Source organism: Vicugna pacos, chromosome 11 (genome assembly GCF_048564905.1).
Source record: "Vicugna pacos chromosome 11, VicPac4, whole genome shotgun sequence".
Classification (NCBI taxonomy): domain Eukaryota; kingdom Metazoa; phylum Chordata; class Mammalia; order Artiodactyla; family Camelidae; genus Vicugna; species Vicugna pacos.
The window spans coordinates 24,522,118-24,540,472 of record NC_132997.1 but is presented as its reverse complement, the minus strand read 5'-3'; the positions used below and the strand labels follow the sequence as shown (position 1 = coordinate 24,540,472).

General features: G+C 50.9%; 1 protein-coding gene and 1 long non-coding RNA gene across 6 annotated transcripts in view; one reads left to right on the top strand and one right to left on the bottom strand.

Moving 5' to 3' along the window:
* The window catches only part of SLC35F3 (solute carrier family 35 member F3), a 230,085-nt gene that overhangs the window by 139,583 nt on the left and 72,147 nt on the right, over positions 1 to 18,355 (top strand). Inside the window, exon 1 of one of the 5 annotated variants that reach the window (XM_072970948.1) lies at positions 6,875 to 8,263. The exons of 3 other annotated variants lie outside the window; for them this stretch is intronic. In XM_072970948.1, the coding sequence (XP_072827049.1) occupies positions 8,188 to 8,263 (76 nt within the window). In that variant the 5' untranslated portion in view covers positions 6,875 to 8,187. Of the gene's footprint in view, positions 1 to 6,874; positions 8,264 to 18,355 lie in introns of those variants that run through there. One more of the 5 variants, XM_072970947.1, reaches the window with a different exon arrangement.
* Positions 3,954 to 5,972, bottom strand: LOC140699227 (uncharacterized). The gene is made up of 3 exons (XR_012077242.1): positions 5,867 to 5,972; positions 5,700 to 5,771; positions 3,954 to 4,017 (listed from the first exon to the last, which is right to left on the bottom strand). It is a non-coding gene; the product is annotated as an uncharacterized lncRNA (long non-coding RNA).

Sequence of the window (18,355 nt, the reverse complement as noted above, 5' to 3'; positions counted from 1 at the left end):
CACAGCAAGGGTATAAAAAGGATGTGAGAAAGCAAAATATTTAAAATACGGAAAACGGAACTGTATATTTACTTTTGAAGTTAGCATAGACACTTCTCCAGAGACAGAGGAACAATGGCTTTAGAAGCACGGACCCAAAAGACTTTGCTATAAAAAGAATAGAAATTGTCTAAATATTTTAAAAGCAAAAATAGCCACACCATTATTTTATGCACTCCTGTACGTGAAGATTTTTCCTGCATTTATTAGCATTGTATCTGTTTACAAGAATCACATTTTTAGACCCTTTAAACTATTCTTAAGTATCAAAATTGGGCTCAACCATATCCTCTGCTGAACCGAAGTTCTAAAAGTAGACAACTTTCCCCTTTAAAGAAGTCTCAAGGAGAAAGTGAATGAATCACTATTTTTTTTTTTTTAATTTCTGGCTGTTAGGAAAAAAAAGAGGTAGTCTATTTAGTTTTTTTCTGGATATATAATATATACGTGTATTATATATATGAATGGTATGTTGTACAAATGAAGGGAATGTGTTGTGTACGTAAAGATTATGTTGGATAAAATGTGTGTTTTGTTTTTTCCTAGAACTTTCCGTGTTATTGAACATTTTATCAACATACTTTATTTCCCATTTCCTTGTTCTTGACCATTTAGATTGTTTCCAATTTTTTTTACTTTTTAAGAAGAAAACTTGCATGAAGATCTTTATAATAGGTCTATATTCACATCAGATTATTTCTTGGGGAAAATTCCTAAACATGGAAATAGTAAATAATGGACCATGATGTTTTTGTTTTGTAAGTATCTCTATATTTTTACTGCCAACTTTTGGAAAGGGTACGTTTTTGCTCCCATCAGCAGTACGTGAAACTTTCAAAGATAATCATCTTAAAACCCAAATGGGGGTTGACAAAAATCCAAGAACAAATTTTGACTAGATCACATCAAAAGGTTCCCATTTGAGCTAGAAAATTATAATTGTGTGGATGGCAAACCAAGTGCTCTGGGCTGGTCACTAACACGTGGCCTCAGAGCTGTCCCTGAAGCCCTGAGAAGCTCACCTTTGTCAAAGTGACAAGGAGTCACTTGTTGGAAGGTAGTTTTGGAATCCACAACAAAAATACGCTAATATCAGTGAGATCAGTCTAGGAACAAACCATGCAAGCATTTAACCCTCAAAACCCTGCTGGGGCCTTGGGGAATTCTAGGGGCTGGTCCCCGCTCTGCAAGGGCCAGTCTTTCAGGGAGCAGGGCAGCACTAACCACCTCAGTGAGGAGCAGGATGTACCTCTAGACCTCTGGCCTCTTCCTGTTTTGTCCAGAATTTAGGGGTCCTTCTCCTTCAGCCCCAAAGCCAAGAACAGACTTTGCCTTAAGCGAGATTTTGGTTTGTTTGCTTTTGCAGAAACTGAGATGCGTCCCTCACATCTGCTGAAATGGTGGAACATTTCTCCCCCTTTGTCCTGCACCCGCTCTTGTGGTGACTCCTGCAGCCATGCCTCCGTGAGCCCGGCGTAGGTCAACAGATGTCTCGTGCAGAGCGAGAGGGAAAAGTGGCAGTTCTCAGTTCTTATTTGGGGAGGACACAAGTATTTTTTTGGAGCCCTCGATCCTTCTTGGCCAACAGGGTCATTTGGTAGTCTCTGACGGTCACCGTTTTCGCAGAATGTTCCACTGGGCTTGGTCCACTGGGCTCAGAGGCGATGGCCTCAGCGTGTCATGCACAGAGTGTCACTGGTGAGACTTCACCTTCATTGTCAACAGCAGGAATCACACCCCCTGGGGAACAGAATAAGCGCTTCATCAAGGGCTTTCAGGGAGATGGCTGGTAAGAGTGAGTCCCAGAGAGCCCAATGCTCTGGTCCCTCCCACACCGAGAATGGGCTGTGCTGGCCTCCACCACGGCCCCGCCTTTCCCTGAAGCCAGCCTGAGGCCGGGGCAGGGCTGGAGGGCTTCTGGAGAGAGCAGCTCGTCGTCCAAGGGCAAAACCCAGCGCTGTGAGCGAGGGGTCTGTTGTTCAGGTGGGAGCAGAGGGCGCAGTAGGCAGAGGAGAAAGTTCCTCCTCGGGGAAGAAAGAGCCAGACCAGGACTTCAGAGAAGCAAGGCTAGCGAGGAGAGGGGATGCTCGTCATGGGAATTCCGGGGTCAGGTCAGCAGAAGGCACTTCCGGGAGGCCCCGCTTGGTAAGGAGGACAGGGGCCTGGATGGGGGTGCAGGGAGGAGCGGGGAGGGCGCCCTGTGGGTGAGGGGCCTGGGAAGATGCTGGGAGGCAGGAGGTGGGCCAGGTGGCTTCCAGGCACCTGTGTGTGACGCTCAGTGACCCGCTGCCCCACCCCTGCAGACCCCAGGATCCTTGGAGGCTTTGGTGGTGGTAGGGTGTCTGGAGGGGCGGAGCTCGGCCAGGCTTCAGGAGGGCTGAGCTATTTCCTGCACCCACCGGCCTAGGTGAGGAATCAGGCAGGAGAGCCAGGCCAGCGGGGTGAGGGATGAGTGCCCCAGGGTGTGTACTGCCCGGAGCTGCTCTGACGAACGGGCAGGACTCCTGTTTCCTGAAGGGGCCATTTCCGGGGCTGGTTCAGGAAGCCCATCCCGACAGGACCTGCCTCTGCCATCCCGCTGGGTCCACTGCCCTGGAGACAGCTTCCTGTCCACCTAAACCACCGGCAAGTTCCAGCTTCCTTCTGCCCCAGTGATTTTTCACTCCTTCCTTTGATGATGCTTATTGAGGCCCTGTTCCTGGGTGAGGGCCCTGCCTCCTGGTGTTCACAGCCCCGCCCGGGGCTGAACCGAGTCCACAGATCCCTGCAGGGCAAGGCAGCAGGGTCACTGCCAAGTGCAAAGGGCTCTCTGAGGCAGCAGGCCCTGGGCCCAGGGACCAGAACTTATTTTTTTAATTCTTATTTCTTACTGAAGTGGTAGTCGATTTACAATATTAGTTTCAGGTGTACAGCAAAGCGATTCGTTTTACATATACATACGTATATACATTCTTTCAGATTCTTTCCCATTGCAGCTCATTACAGGAAGTTTTTTTAACTATATATTTTATTGAAGGATAGTCAGTTTACAATGTTGTGTCAGTTTCTGGTGTACAGCACAACACTTCAGTCACATGGGAGCTTACATATATTCGTTTTCATATTCTTTTCAACCGTAAGTTACTACAAGATATTGAATACAGTTCCCTGCACTGTACTGTATGAACTTGTTGTTTACTGGATTTTGTGAAGAATCCTCCTGTATTTCAAAACGAGAAACTCTGCCAGAGTTCAGTAGGTGTTCTGTGTGATACGACGGGTTTGTAGATGTAATTCTTGGTAAGTTTGTGGGTCTCTGTTCTGTCATCTTTCAAGCTCCGCCCCCCATCATTGCAGAAAATTGAATATAGTTCCCTGTGCTTTACAGTAGGTACTTGTAGTTTCTCTCTTTTATATATATATATATATAGACTCACATCTTGGGACCATTGTATCTATTAGTCCGAAACTCCTAATCTGTCCCCTCCCCACCCCTCCCCTGGTAACCATAGTTTGTTGTCTGTGTCCGTGAGTCTCCTTCAGAGATAAGAACTTTTGAACCACTGTCTGCCCAAATGGGAGTCTCCTGGGTCCTCAGTGAATGTGACCCTTGCCTGCAGGTCCCAGCCTGCCCTGCACTTAGGAGCTTTTAAAGAGGGTGGTGGCTTCTCTTCAAACCCATAGTCTGCCCTTGTTTCACGCCAAGTCTGAAGGCAAGTCCCCTCGATTCACCCCTGGAAACAGACACCAGCTAAGGGGGTCTGCCCGTGGCATTGACAGGGCTCCTATGTTGCTCAGCATCCTGGTTCCCACCCCCCAGAGCAGGAAGAGCGAAGGGATGAGACAGGAAGCCAGCTGTGGTCGATGAATCATCCGGAACAGGGCAGGCAGCTATTTCTGAACTAAATGGCATCGGATCCCTCTCCTCACCTTGAGTCCCGTGTCCTAGTCCCCAGAGCACTTCCTCTGTCTGAGATGAAGCCAGTGAGGGCAGAGAGCCTGGGCAGAAGAGAAACAGCCAGTACAGTGGTCACTCCTGTTACTGGCCGGGGCAAAAGGCACAGTCCGGGAGGAGGGTGGAGCCAACAATTCTAGAAACTCTAAACTGGCAGGACAAGGAATGCAAAACCCAGGTTCATGGTGGGTAAGTTCTACATCAAAGGCTGGCTACCCTCGTATCTCTCCGGGGAACTTCCTTCAGTGTTAGGGCTGTTCAGGGAAGGACCCAAAAGCCATCTCTTCTCTACAAGCCTGCGGTACTGGGTGGCCACAAACTGCCATTTGAATATCGCGCCTCCTCAACCACATTGATGGAAAAAGAACAGGACGGTGGGGTTGGTGACAAAGAACAGGCTTGTGTCACCACAGATGCCATGGCGTGTAGAGCTGAGGAAACTTTCGCTTGGCTTGGGCCAGCAAACCATTATACCATACATTTTTAGAAGATGACGAGGAAGATCTAGTAATGAATACGGCCTGAAAACTGTCACCCCAGATCACCTTTCAGATAAATCCCTGTATTGCTAACTTTAATGACATCCCTCAGTTCCTAGCTCACACTAATACCCCCCAAAGAGGACCAGAGGTCAGAGGTCAAGGGACCCATCCTTTTGCCTGGATCTTATTTATGCAGTGTTGTTTCCATTGGTATTCAAGGGAATCGTGTCCTTCCTTTGTTGAAAGAACAATTAGCACCTTTTTTGAGGTCATTGGAGATGTGAGTGTTAAGTGGGGAATTTGGTGATTTTCTAGGTATCCGAGTTAGATAGGGATAGCCTAACTCCAGCATGAGAGGTTTTTTCTGTTTTGTTTTTTAATTTTTTTTATTGAAGTACAGTCAGTTACAATGTGTCAGTTTCTACTGTACAGCACAACGTCCCAGTCATGCATGTATATACATGTATTTGTTTTCATAATCTTTTTCATTAAAGGTTATTACAAGCTATTGAATATAGTTCCCTGTGCTATATAGAAGAAATTTGTTTTTTATCTATTTTTATATATAGTGGTTGACATTTGCAAATCTCAAACTCCCAAATTTATCCCTTCCCACACCCTCTCTCCTGGCAACCATAAGATTGTTTACTATGTCTGTGAGTCTGTTTCTGTTTTGTAGGTGAATTCATTTGTGTCTTCTTTTTTCTTTTCCTTTCTTTTTTTTAAGATTCCACATATGAGTGATCTCATTTGGTATTTTTCTTTCTCTTTCTGCCTTACTTCACTTAGAATGACAATCTCTAGGTCCATCCATGTTGCTGCAAATGGCATTATTTTATTCCTTTTTATGGCTGAGTAGTAGTCCATTGTATAAATTAGAGTTTTAAATTGTTGGAATTCTCAGCATACTAGTGTGTGCTCATACACCAGTTCACAGTTAACTTTCTATAATAATTTTATTTATGTGAGTTTTAAATATGCACCCCCACCACACCTACTCCCCAGAAGGATGTGAGCTGGAAGTGTCAGTGCTCATATGAAAAGCATCAGGGACTCCTGATTTAAAAAGGAGTATAGGAAGTTTGTGTTTTTTGGGGGATGGAGGGAGGGTAAGTTTTTTTTTGGTTGAAACACCAGGTGAGGGAACACACAAGGCTGATAGAGTTGAATAGAGAAAAAAGAAAAAGAAACTACTCAGTACTTAACATTAAGGGGAGGAAGTTGAGATGCTCATTGGTACCTACTCTTGGATAAGCAGAAATTGACAGTGATGGGGAAGTGATGAGTTCTCAGGTATCAGAAGGTCCTGGGGTATCCTGCAGGGGACAAAAAGAGCAAGGTAACAATTAATTAATGAGTGAAATTAATGGGGTCTGTAACAAAAAAACCTCCTTGATTTGTACTTATGTACATTGTGATACACAGAAAGTAGATATCCAAAAACTACTCAGATGACTACTTATTAGACACTTTCATTGTGACCTGGCAGAGGAATGAGTGTGGACAGGCCAGCGGGAAGACCTGGGGAGACCCAGACAAGCACAGTCAGGTCCTCCAGGAGCATGACGGAATCTTTCAAAACCGCACGCAGTCGCAAGCAAGGAAATGGATTACAGACGACTTGACTTGGGTCTCCCACCCAAATTGGAATACTTCTGTGGAATTTTCGCATTTTCCACTTATAATGTTAAGAGAATAGCATAGCAATTGGTAGGGGAGGCTTTTGATTTGTTCATACGTAGATTTAAATCCCTGCTTAAGTCAGTTACTCTGACCTGGGACATTTTATTTAACCTCTCTTAGCCTCCGCTTCCCCATGTGTAAAACGAGATAATGATGATCTTACAGAGCTTTATATGAGCAGAGAATGAAATGATTTATGTAAAACTTAATTAACACAGTACTCGATACATAGTGCCCAAAAAATGAGCACTGTTAGGATATGGTGCTTAGTATTGTGTTTATAAGTGTTGATCAATGAACTTGATGCAACAACACATGGGACTATTATAGATGAGGTGTTTTTTTTTTACTTAGAAAAACTATTTGTGCTTAATTTTTACGAAGAAGGAAATGGCTTAGTGACTTCCTGTGGTGTCATCTCGGAATCTTGGGACAAGCTCCCTATGAGAGGCATATAGTGTGGAAGCTACCACTAGAGGGCTCTGAGGAGCCCCTAAAAACCTTTCTTTGGCTCCAGAGATGAGGAAGAGACCCTGGGACGCCCTGGAAAAACCCAGGAGCCATACATTCTATTCATCACCACTGTTCAAGAGTACAAGTCTTAACATGAACCCTGCAAGAGCAACTTGTAGGAACCACTTATACCAGAGATCTGGGGGTGTGCAGGTGGATATCACCAGAGACAACTGGTAGATGCCAGGCTAGGGAAATCCTATAGCTCTAAGGTCGCTCTCTGCCTCTATCCCCACCACTGAGTTACCCTTATGAGGGATGAGAATGACATCATAGAGCAGAATGTCAACTCTGAGACAGGAAACCAGGCATAGTGGAAGGTTCTGAAACTCTGGGTGAGGACTTAACAATAACAACAAAACCCGCCTTGCACCACCACTGAACCTTCCGATTCCCAGGGGAGACTGAGACCAAAACCGGGAAGTGATGCTCAGGCATGCGTGAATGAGACGCCCATAAAGCCCGTGGAGTTCTGGGGTCACACAAGTCCTGTGCATCCTACCTGCAGGGATGAGGGCAGGGCACCTTTGATCATGCGCTGTCCCGGGATAAATGCCCTGAGGACCGGGAAGTCACTCAGGAATCACTCAGCCAGTGAAGCAATAGGTATGTCATTGCTTCATCACAAGCATCATTGGCCAGTAGCTTACAGGTGGGTCCGAGTGGGAGCAGGGAGACCAGTGCCTGCAGAGGCAGATGCCATATCAGGTGCTGCAGCAAGAACCCAGGAGCTGGGCAGAGATGAAGCTCTCTCGGCTCCCGGGAAGCCTGGCCTCTCGGCCTGGGCACTGGGGCAGGGACAGGATTCTCAAGCCTTTGCCTTCTCCTGGCTGCTCTGCTTCTCTGGACTTGGCATCTTCTCAAAAAAGAGCCATCCACCGGGGTCAGACAGAATATTGTACCCCTAGATTCTTTCCAAGAAGTTAAGGCAAGCCGTTGGAAGCTTTGCTTTTTTCTGACTTCCTGTAAACCAGCAATTTGGGATTTTGCGCAGGGAGGAAGCAACGCTCAGGCCAAACACCTCCCTGTTTAAACTTGTGCGACGCTGAGGCCATCCAGGTTCTCAGCCCTCCCCTCTCTTCCTGGCTGGCCTCATTCAAGGGCTGGGGCTGCCGGGGAGGTGCGGATCCGCCCGCTGCCCCGACCCGGGGCGGCACCGGGGACCGGGCCCTGAGCGGGGAAGCCGGGCTGCGGGGCTGGGCGTCCCAGGGCGGGGGCGGAGCAGGTGAGCCCGCGGGGTGGGAGCGGGGAGCGCACTTGGACGTGACGTTGGAGTTGGCAGCAACCTCGGAGCGGGAGGCCGTGCGCGCGGGTGCGGAGTGGCTGCGCGGCCGGGACCATGCGCTCGGCGGGGCGGCCGCCGCAGTGAGCGGCGCGGCGACCGGAGCCCGGCCGCGAGCCCGGGAGGCAGGGCCGGGGCGGCCAGCCGCTCGCGCTCCTCCCCGGAGGAGGCCCCCCGGGCCCGAGAGGCGCGCTCCAGCCGGCCCCACGATGTAGGCGATCGGCGGCGGCGCTCCTGCAGGCGGACGGCTCATCATGAAGAAGCACTCGGCCCGGGTGGCCCCGCTCAGCGCCTGCAACAGTCCGGTCCTGACCCTCACCAAAGTGGAAGGTAACGGCCCGGGGCGGAGGGGCCTGGCGGGGGTCCCGCATCACCTTACCTGTGCCCCTGGGCTGCGCCGCCTGCGGTGCCGCGCTCCTGCCTCCTGCGGGGGTGGCGTCGGCCCGGAGCGGCTGCGGGGGCTGCGGGCTGCCCACCCGGCTGCCTCCTTCCCGGGCGGCCCCCGCGCAGCTGGCGGAGCGGCAGCGCCTCGGCGCCTCCCAGGCCTGTCCTGAGTCCCCTGGCTTTGGAGCATCCCCCCGCCCCCGCCCGCAGGCAGAAGAGCGGAGGTGTCGCCCAGCTCCTGGAGGCGGGAGAGGGTTAGCTGGCTGCCGCAGGCTGAGATCCCCACCTCCCCGGGCTCTGAGCTTTCCCCAGACCGGCAGCCAAGTGATGCCCCGCTCCGCGGGAACGTGCAGGGCGAGCAGGTGAGCGCCAAGCCACCAGCAGCCTGGAAACGCGTTCTTTCACCTCCTCCTCCAGAGACTGGAGGCAGACACTGGGGGACGGAGGAGCCCCCCAGCGGCCCTGGAGAGCTGTGCCTCACTCAGACCCAGCCGGCCTCCTGCTGGACTAGAGGACCTGGCTTTCCCATGGTTGGGGGGGGGGGGGCAGAGGGAGGGAGGCTCAGTTCCCAACTCCTCCTCCCAGGAGGCAAAGGTGCCGTGAGGGAGGTTCCGGAGAGCTGGCCACGTTGGCCAAGTCGGGGCTGTGAAGGGACAGTCAACGGGGAGAGGAAAGCCGACCCCTCAGTTCCAGGCCCTCGCTTCTCCTGAATTGACCAGCCTAGTGCAAGCAGGAGTCCAAGGGGCTCGGAGCCTCCATATGATGGCTTCTGAGGACCCTGTATTCCCTCTCGAGCAATTGTTTGTCACAATGAGACTGAGAACCAGGAGAGGAAGACCAGGAGAGGTCAACCAGTAGCCACCCTTGTACCATGACCCCCCCACCACCACCACAGATGAGGACTGTGGGGCCGGGAAAGGTGGAAGCACTGGTCCAAGACCTACAGCTAGGAGGTGGCGAAGCAGGAAGGGACTCCTAGGCTGTCTGATCCAAAAACCAGGCTTTGCAGAACATTGCTTCGCACTAACCTACAGCTGCTTACCTATTTCTCATCATATTCTACGTTTAGGAAGTCATTTCTTTTCCTTCTTGTGTCTGTTTCCTCCCCTTCCCTGTCCCAATCTTGGGAAAGACTTGGTATTAGTCACCTCTACCTGAATTTAGTGCATGTGTTACCTCTCCCAGGGAGGTCACATTTCCAAGCCTGCTGCTCTGGGGCTTTGCCCCGATGTCCCTGCAAGGTGCAAGGTGGGGAGGATCGGATATCTGTTTCCCATGGGGAAGCTGGAAGGGTCTGCTCATTCATGGGGTCTTCATGGGAAGATGGCCTGCCATCACTGTGTAAGTCGGGCAGGGTGACTCTGCTGTCCAGTGGCAGGGTAACTCCCTTGGGCAGGAAGCGTCTGAGGGGTCCTTGGCGTCAGGCTGGGTGTGAATGGTGAGACTTCCAAGGCTGGACGCTGGACCTTGGATGTGCCGCAGGAGGTAGGGGGTGACGTGCTCAGCGCGGATGCCCCTCTCCAGCCAGGCCTGGGCTTTGCCTTCAGGGTGTGAAGATGAGGAACCCCTCTGCCACTTCCCTCAGGGCCACTGCCAGGTGAGCTGCGCACCTCTTGTTCACATGGACAGCCATAGCAAACCGTGGGCTTGGCTTCTTAACCATCCTTTGCAGGTAAATGTCTGTGGATAATGGAAAGTGTGTTAAACTGAGAATCAGACAGATGGGGGATCAGGACCGCGCTCTCCCTGCTGTGCAGTTTGATGTGTATAATCATAAACGCTGAGCCCCCGTTTCCTGGGCTCTAGAACAGAAGAATCGAGCTCAGCAGACTTGGGGGGAGTGCAGCAAGGTAGCTGAGTGACGGTCCCCAGCACGCGCCTGGTGCACAGTAGACACTTAATAAATGTCTGGAAATCCTCCCGTCCCAGACTGTCTCACACCTTCAGCGAACCTTCTCGCTGCTCTCAAAGAGGGCATGTGTGGGGACAGCGTCTGGAAGCATCTGCAGAGTTGCAGTGACGCAAGAAGGCTTCCAGTCCCCTTTCTGTACAGGCTCCCTCTGTGTACGTCAGCACGTCTGCAGGGCAGGGCCTGGTGGAACCTGCCCTTGGCATGCCTGGCCCTCCTTGTGGCTCTTTCTCTCGGCCTGGTTTTTTTTCCCTTGGTATTTGTGTTCAGTTTGGCTTTCGGTCTATTTTTTGAAACCATTTGCATCTTGGGTGCTTGTTTTAGAAGTGTTGAATCATTCTGTTTTGCCTTGGATGCACAAGATAAGGTGGTCCCCATACTGTGGCTGTTTCTGTGTGGGTGGCAGACCCAGCCACAGTGGCGGAACGCAGCCAGTGAGGAATATTTATTAGCTCGTGCAGTGTGTCTTCTAAGGGGAGGCAAGAAGGCACCAGCATGTGGTGCATATAAAACCAAAATAGAAAATACGATGCTCGGGTGAACTCAGACACAGGAGGTGGACAGGCTGACTTCATTGGCTCAACAGACACCTCATCCGACCTTGCACTGTGTCCTGGGTTTACTTAGCAAAACTCTGGATATGCAGAAATTGGCAATCCTAGCTTCGTTCTTTTAAGGGGTTTCAGGACCCAGAGATGAATAAGCCATCCAGGTCAACATAGTAAGTTCTGGTCCAGAGCTGAGAACAGAGTATGGCAGGGACACTTAGAACTGGGTAATCTGAGAAGAACTTTCAGAGGAGGGCATCGTGGGGAGAGGCATCGCACCTGAGTTGAGGTAACTTTTCAAGCACACCGGGGAGGGGAGGCTGCTTCAGGCAGAGGGATGGTGTGCGCACAGGCCTGGCCAGAACGCACGAGAAGGAGGGAGCAAGCAGCTGGGCCTCAGACAGGAGCTGAGGCTCGAAAAGCGTCTTCCAGGCAGGTTGCTGGCGTCTGTTTTATCTGACAGTGTATCTTGGCTTCCCATTTTTCCCTGGCTTTTCCACCGGACTCAGACACTGAATATTGATCAGTAACACTCCTTTAGTAGAGTGATACTTACTTGGATCACCTCTATTCACAACCCGCTAATTCATGTTCAGTAAAATTACATTCGGGAGGATTAATGGCTGAGAACAGTGCCGTAAATTCCCCCAAGAGGCAGGCAGCATGCAGTCTGGTGGAAAGAATGAGGGCTTTGGAGTTAGAAGGACTGGGTTAGGGCCCGCCTCTCATGCTGAACCGGTGAACTTCGGCAGAATGATGAAAGCTCTCTGGGGATGAGTTCTTTCACATGGAAATGATGATGACAACGTCTGCCTCTTAATCATGAGAATAACAGCTTTTGCTAATGAGCCTACAACTGTCACAGGCACTGTGCTAGGAGAGATGGTTATATTGTCTCTCCGCCTCCCAAAGGAAGGGTAAGCACTGTTACTACCATTTACAGACGCGGAAACTGAGGCTCAGAGAAATCATTCACACAGGGGTATGCAATTAGAGAGCGAGGGGGCCAGGTTTCACATCCGTGTCTGCCAGGTGCTTTGTAAGTGCTCAGCAAACATTGGCTCCTGAAACTCCCTCCGCAGTGTGACTTGGAGGTCTGGGGACTGCTGGGGTCCAGAGGGCCCACAGCTATTCATACCCATCTTTTCTTTTTATTTTTCCCCCGGCTGCTGACGTTCTTAGTGCCCCGTGCAGGGCAGTCAGCCTGTCTCAGCTGCCCCCAAGGTCTGGCTCCTTTGTTTCTATTAAAGGGATAGGACTGTCATCCTGGGATGCTCAGTTGTTACATATGCTGGGAACACAGCGCTGGGGGCCAACCTGAGAGATGTCTCATCTTGAGAAGTATCCTGCCAGAGGGTTCCCACGCCCAAAGTGTTTCCCAGGTTGGATTCTGCAGGGCCTGAAACCTCAGTGACAGGAAACCATCCACATATGGATCAAATATGTTACCTAAAATATGTAAGAGAATGAACCGGAAGTTCCTGGGGATGCTAAGAGGAGCCAGGTATAAACCTTGACCTCAGCAAGGGAGAGCTGTCCCAAACGCATGCAAATAATGATTGCATGTGGAGATTAATTTTTTTTCATTCCATGAAAGGACCGTGAAAGAAATGGTGAGTTTCAGCAGAGGGCGAGCTCACTGCTGGCTGGGACGCAGGTGGCCACCACGCAGTGGGCTCGTCACCTTTTCCCGCTGCTTTGCCAGAATGACTTAATCTAACAGGAAGCTCTTTCCTGCCGAGCCTGGATGTGGCCTCAGAAGCCTTATCGCCAGACTCCAGGTGATGACTACATCGTCATTGCGATTGGTCTTTTGGGAGCATGAGCGGGGCGCCCTGGTAGAGGCTGTCCCTCTGTCCTCTGCTGTCATCGGTAAGAGGTCAGAACACAGTGTTCCTGGCAGAGGCAGCTCCACAGACCAAGACGCAGAGTCAGGAAAGGATGGCACTTGGCAGAGACCTGTGGGTGGTTATCAAAAGAAGTGAGGGGAGGAAGGGGCCAGGGGCCAGGCTGACCACGGGCAAACTTGGAGGCCTCCTGAATGCTGGGCTCAGGAGAGGGGACCCACACAAGAAGGAAGGGCCTGGAAGAGGAGGAAGACACCGTCTGGATCTGAGATGCCCGGCTGCAATGTTCAGAATGAGCCAGGAAGGTGATTTCATCGATCACAATAAATATTTTTAACTAAGGGAATTAAGAACAGAATAAAAAATATACCGAAGTGTCCCCCACACCAAGTTTAAGTAGGAAGGCAGCCAGGGAGTCATCCAAGAGGGCGCCGAAGATGAAGAGGCCATTGACAGTGACAGCAAGAGGGGAGAGGAGGCAGGTCTGCGGGGAGACGTGGGGTGTCCAGCCGAGACAGTGGAGTCTGAGGCCGGGCAGGAACTTCACGTGCAGGTGTGCAGCGGAGCAGGCAAGGGCCTGCGAGGAGAGGTGGTGACGGCTGAGGGACAGGTCAGGTGAGAGAGGTGGCTCTGTGCGGATGGACGGGCCGGCACAGAAGCCTGCTGGCCACAGATGTTTGGCAGATGGGGAGGCAGAGGGGACGTCCGAACTGAGGTCATACGGCATCACAGAAACCACAGGAAGAAGACCAGGAAAGAGGAGGTGTGGTGGTATCAGGCACAGCCAAAGGCCTCCGCTCTACAGAAACAGTCTGAAGCAGGTGCTGGTCTGCTGGCAGATCAGATTGCAGGCTGGGAGCTTGGGGAGGGAGGAGGGAGCAGAGAGGCAGGGCAGGGGATTTGGTGAAGGCGCTGGGCAGTGAGATAGTGAGGAAGGCACGCTCCCTTTAGGAGGAAGGGGAGAGATTCGGAGAGCCCGGTGTGGGTAAACCGAGGAAGGAGGCCCATTCCAGTACGTTCTGAGTTGCCCCAGGAGGATGTGATTGAGGCAGCGGTGTCCTGGGGAGGCAGAGAGCATGGGAGGAGAGCCCCCCTCCCAGAGGAGGGCCGGGTCGCCCGGCCAAGGGGAAGGGAAGAGATGAGGGCAAAGACACATGGAAGGACAGGCGGCTGCGGGGCAGGGAGGCCAGGGACCTGAGCAGGTGTCTTTGATCTCTTCCTAGTGTAGGAAGCAGCAGCCTCTGCTGGAAATGATGGGTGAGGACTGAAGGCTGGCCGAGGTGGGGGAGGGTTCAGAGGAGCCATATTGGAGAGCCAAGAGGAGATGTAATTCTTAAAAGCCTTCTTGGCTAGTTATTGTTCTCACTGGTTAAGACATCATGTGACTCAGGGAAAGCGTATTCAGGGAATGACCAGTGTGAGGGGCAGGATGCTGACCGTCCGCGGGGTCCTGCTCCTCCACTGGCTCATGAATGTCTCCAACCTGTCTCCTCACCACCTGGGGCCTGGGCCTCTCTTCTGAAAAGAAAGGGGTTTAGAATAGATCTTCCAGGAAAAAAAAGACTAGATTTTCCATTGGCCCTTTTAGCAGTAACGTTCCACGAGTCTATTAAGTAGCAGATTGGTTTAGTTGATTAAAATCCTTCTCTAGCTCGAGTCGGAGAGCAGAGCTCTAGGGGGATGAGGCCCAGAACATGCAAGAAATTTGGCCTGTTTGTGTGTGCGTGCGTGCGTGTGTGTGTGTGTTGTGTGTTCATGCAAATGCACACACTTTCCAGGGTGGGACCTGGCATTTGAGCAGGGAAGGAAAAACCAGCTATGTGAGCACAACTTGCCCCAGGAATCTTCAGCAGCAGGAAGGCACCAGACTCCAGATAGGCCCCCATGATGGGTGGTACCAAAGAGGTCTAGAAAGACCCCAAAGGGGAGCGGTGTGACTTCCTAATTTTGCTGGTGGCTAGCCCGGGTGTTTCCACAGCAAAACCTCTCTGCCTGGGATGAGCTCAGCCACATCACCCGGTACAGGAGGCTCGCCTTCAGGGAGGAGATAAAGCCAAGGAGGACTCATGGGTACCTTAAGGCCTACCCCACCTGGGTCCTTAACTGAGCACGTTCAGTCTTGCCTTAGAGATGTACGTAGGATACAAGACTCTGCTAAGAACTAGTGGTGTGTCTTAGAAGACAGTGCTTCTAAGGCAGTGCTTGTGTGAGCGCCTGCTGTGTACAGGGAGGTGTGATGTGCCCAGCGGTGAAAACGGTGAGATTCTGGGAGGCGCACAGATCATGACTAGCAGGCAGGCAGATTAAAACAGATCCCCTCCAGCCCAGGTGCCTTCAGACCACATCTCAAAACAGGGCCCTTGCTCCCCTCCCAGGGCCGCATGGCCCTTCCTTCCCCCAGGCGCCAGGGGCATCATCAAAGCTTACCCCTCTTCTAGTTAAGTCACGCTGGCCTCGGGCTGTGTAAATTCCAGGATTGTCTGAAATGCTCTGCAGGAGACATGTGATTCAGACACTGGTGTTATTCGGGGACCTCTAAGGAGGTGAGGAGTGGGGACAGAAGGCCAGTACAGGCGTCTGTTTACTGAGGTGGTGGTGACGGCCAGAGGGTGAGCAGATCTGGGCCCGACTGTCCGGTAGAATTCAGGGGAATCTGGGAAGAACCTCCTGCCGCCCCACTCCACCCCTGCAAAAGCAGCCCTCACTCACCTCCCAGTTCTGTATCCGCACCAGGGAAAGAACTTTGGTTTTTAAAGACGACTTTGCTGGAGTGGGGCGCGCGGCAAATAAGTAAGGGGCAGCATCTGATGGTTCCCAGCTAGGAATCCAGGGCAGTTATTTCTTCTCCTAAGAGATATAAAAATAAATACTCAGCCACCGCTTGTCACTGCATCCGATTCTGTGCGGTGGCAGCTCCGGGCCTGTGCCTCACACCCTCATGTGCACAGCGCTCTCCTGTGTCACGCCCTCGGGTCAGTGGCTTGCTGCCATAGCAAAGTACCGCAGCCTGGATAACTTAACAGATCTTTGCTTTCTCCTAGTTCTACAGGCCAGGAGTCCAAGAACCAGCTGTTAGTAAGTTGAGTTTCTGGTGGGGACTCTTCCCGGCTTGTAGACGGCCACCTCCTGGCTGTGTCCTCACATGGCCTTCCCTCTGCGTGCTCACAGAGAGAGCAGAGTGAGGGAATGAGGGTTCCCTCATCCCTCCTTACAAGGCCACCAACCCTATCGGACCAGGGCCTCACCCTTATGACTTCATTTAACCTTAATTACATCCCTAGAGTCTCCATCTGCAAGCACAGCCATCCCAGAGGTTACAATTTTAACATATAAATTGCGGAGCACACAAACAGTCCACAAGAGCCCTCATTCTGTAGTGGCGGGTCCCAGCCCAGAGTTCCATACAGACTCAGGCTGTTCCAAATTTAACAGTGGAGGCTGTCTTGTTGGGCACTTGAGGGCCCGCCTTAGTGATGGGCAGTTCTGACTGGGGTGGTCAGCACCGTGGCCCGAATCACCTTCCCAGGGGTGAATGAGGGTGCTCTCCATCCCTGTCAATGCTCTGGAGTCAGACAGGTGCTTGTACCGCACCTCTGCCCGTCACTACCCTGTGATCGTGGGAGAGCAACTGTCGACCCTCAGCTGCTCCACTGGCAAAGCGAGAATAGTCACCCTCCGAGGGAGCGGGTGGCTCAGTGGTAGAGCACGTGCTTAGCATGCACAAGGTCCTGGGTTCAATCCCCAGCGCCTCCATTAAAAAATAAATAAATAAACCTAACTACCTCCCCCCAACAAAATTTAAAAAGTAAATAAAATTAAATAAAAATAAATAAAATTTCAAAAATTAAAAAAAAAAGACTAGTCACCCTCCACCAACATTAAAACAGGTTAAAAAAGGTATGTTATCTCCCGGCAAGAGCAGGACATGTAAACTGGGTGTTTAACTGTCGCTGTTCCCTTTACTTCCCTGTGCCTTCTTCTCCCTTACTGGGGGTCAGCTATAATTATCTGTGGGTTCCATTTTTTCCCAGGGACCAGTACCACTCAGGAGCGTGGCTGAGGCCTTCGTGTGTAGGAACAGTGGCAATTTTTCTGACCCAAAGTCCAGGAACCCAAACAGGTGGTCTGGCAAGTGCAGGTGGGCATCGTGGTCAGAAAATGTGACATGAAGATTGCTTTGGGGACACCTGGGGCCTCTGGTGGCCTGATACTTGTGTCTTCCTTTCCTCCGAAGCACTGCTTTAAAAAAAAAAATCACACATAAATTCACTGAGCAAGTATTTAATGAGTAGATGAGATAAGCAACACCCCAACTGCATTTTTGGGAAGTGACTTACACTTGCAAATGGCCGGAAATAGAAGCTTTCTTCCAAGCTCCTCGTTTTATAAAAGCTATTTAGTTTGGGTGGCCAGGCCCTGAACTTGTATATGCATCAGTGATCAATAAATGGGAACTTATTCATCAGGCTCTCTCCTCCTGGGCACTCCAGAAACAGAAAAGGGAGGGGGCTCTGTTCCCAGAGCAGCTCTTAGCTGTGTCCTATTTGGTCAGAGTTGGAGACACTGAACCCTCCATGACATGGTCACTCTAAGCACTGCCACTTGGACTAAGCAAGTTCTACTAGGGGAGAGTGTGTCTGCTTTACGCCCCACAGTAGGTGTCGATAAGTGTTTGCTGGATGAGTGGCTTAAAAATGTTAACTAGTCCACCCAAGAGAAACAGAAACATCCACAGAAAGACTCATGGGAGTGTTCAGGATAGAATTATTACTGTAGCCAAAAAGCTGGAAATTACACACACGTCCATCAGCTCATGAATGGATAAACATAATATGGAAGACCCCCATGGAATGTGACCCAGCCACTGAGAGAATGAACTACAGACACGTCTTAGAACATGGAGGAACCCCAAATACATTCTGCTAAGTGAAAGGAGTCAGATCCAAAAGTTTATAGATTTATAGGCAATACCCAGAGTAGGCAAATCCGTAGATACAGAAAGCAGATTTGTGGTTGCCTGGGGTTGGGGGTGGGTGTGGGGAGTGACTACAGATGGGTGTGTGGACTCACCGAGGCGGGGAAATGTCCTCAGATTGCATGGTGGTGACAATTTCACAACTCTGTGAATGTCTTGAGAATCGTGAATTGTCCTCCTGAAATAAGTGAATTTTATGCTTATGAAAATTATGCCTCGAAAAAGCTTTAAGAAATTAACTGTACGGATCTTCTTGATGGAGATGTCACTGAGAGGCACCTTCTCTTCTGTTCATGTGACATCTCCTCTGCTTTCCAGAGGCGGGGACCCCGCCAGCCCATAGGTGGTCTCTGATCCCAGCCCAGGGTCTGTCATCCCTAAGACATGACTCTGGCACCTTCTCAGTGCAAAACTTCCTGGACACTTTTTCATAAAGTCAATAAGGGCCCACTTATTCTCAGGGGAACTCAGAAAAAAAATTTTTGTCCTCTTGGAAGTTTGGATGAGCCATTTTATGAGAACTTTAAGTTGAGAGAGTTATTTTCCAATGTTTCTTGCTTTCTTATTGTAGAAATGACTTTTACTAAATAAACATAAAAGCACGCAATTCATCATTTCCTCAGGGGAAAGCTGTGGGCAGCTCATGAGAAGAGGACTTGCCTTGTCCCAGGATGCATTAGCAGCTAAACCAGACCTTCAACTCACCCCTTATGACCTAGAGTTTCCTTCTGCTGGGCAGACATTTCCTCTAGGAACTGC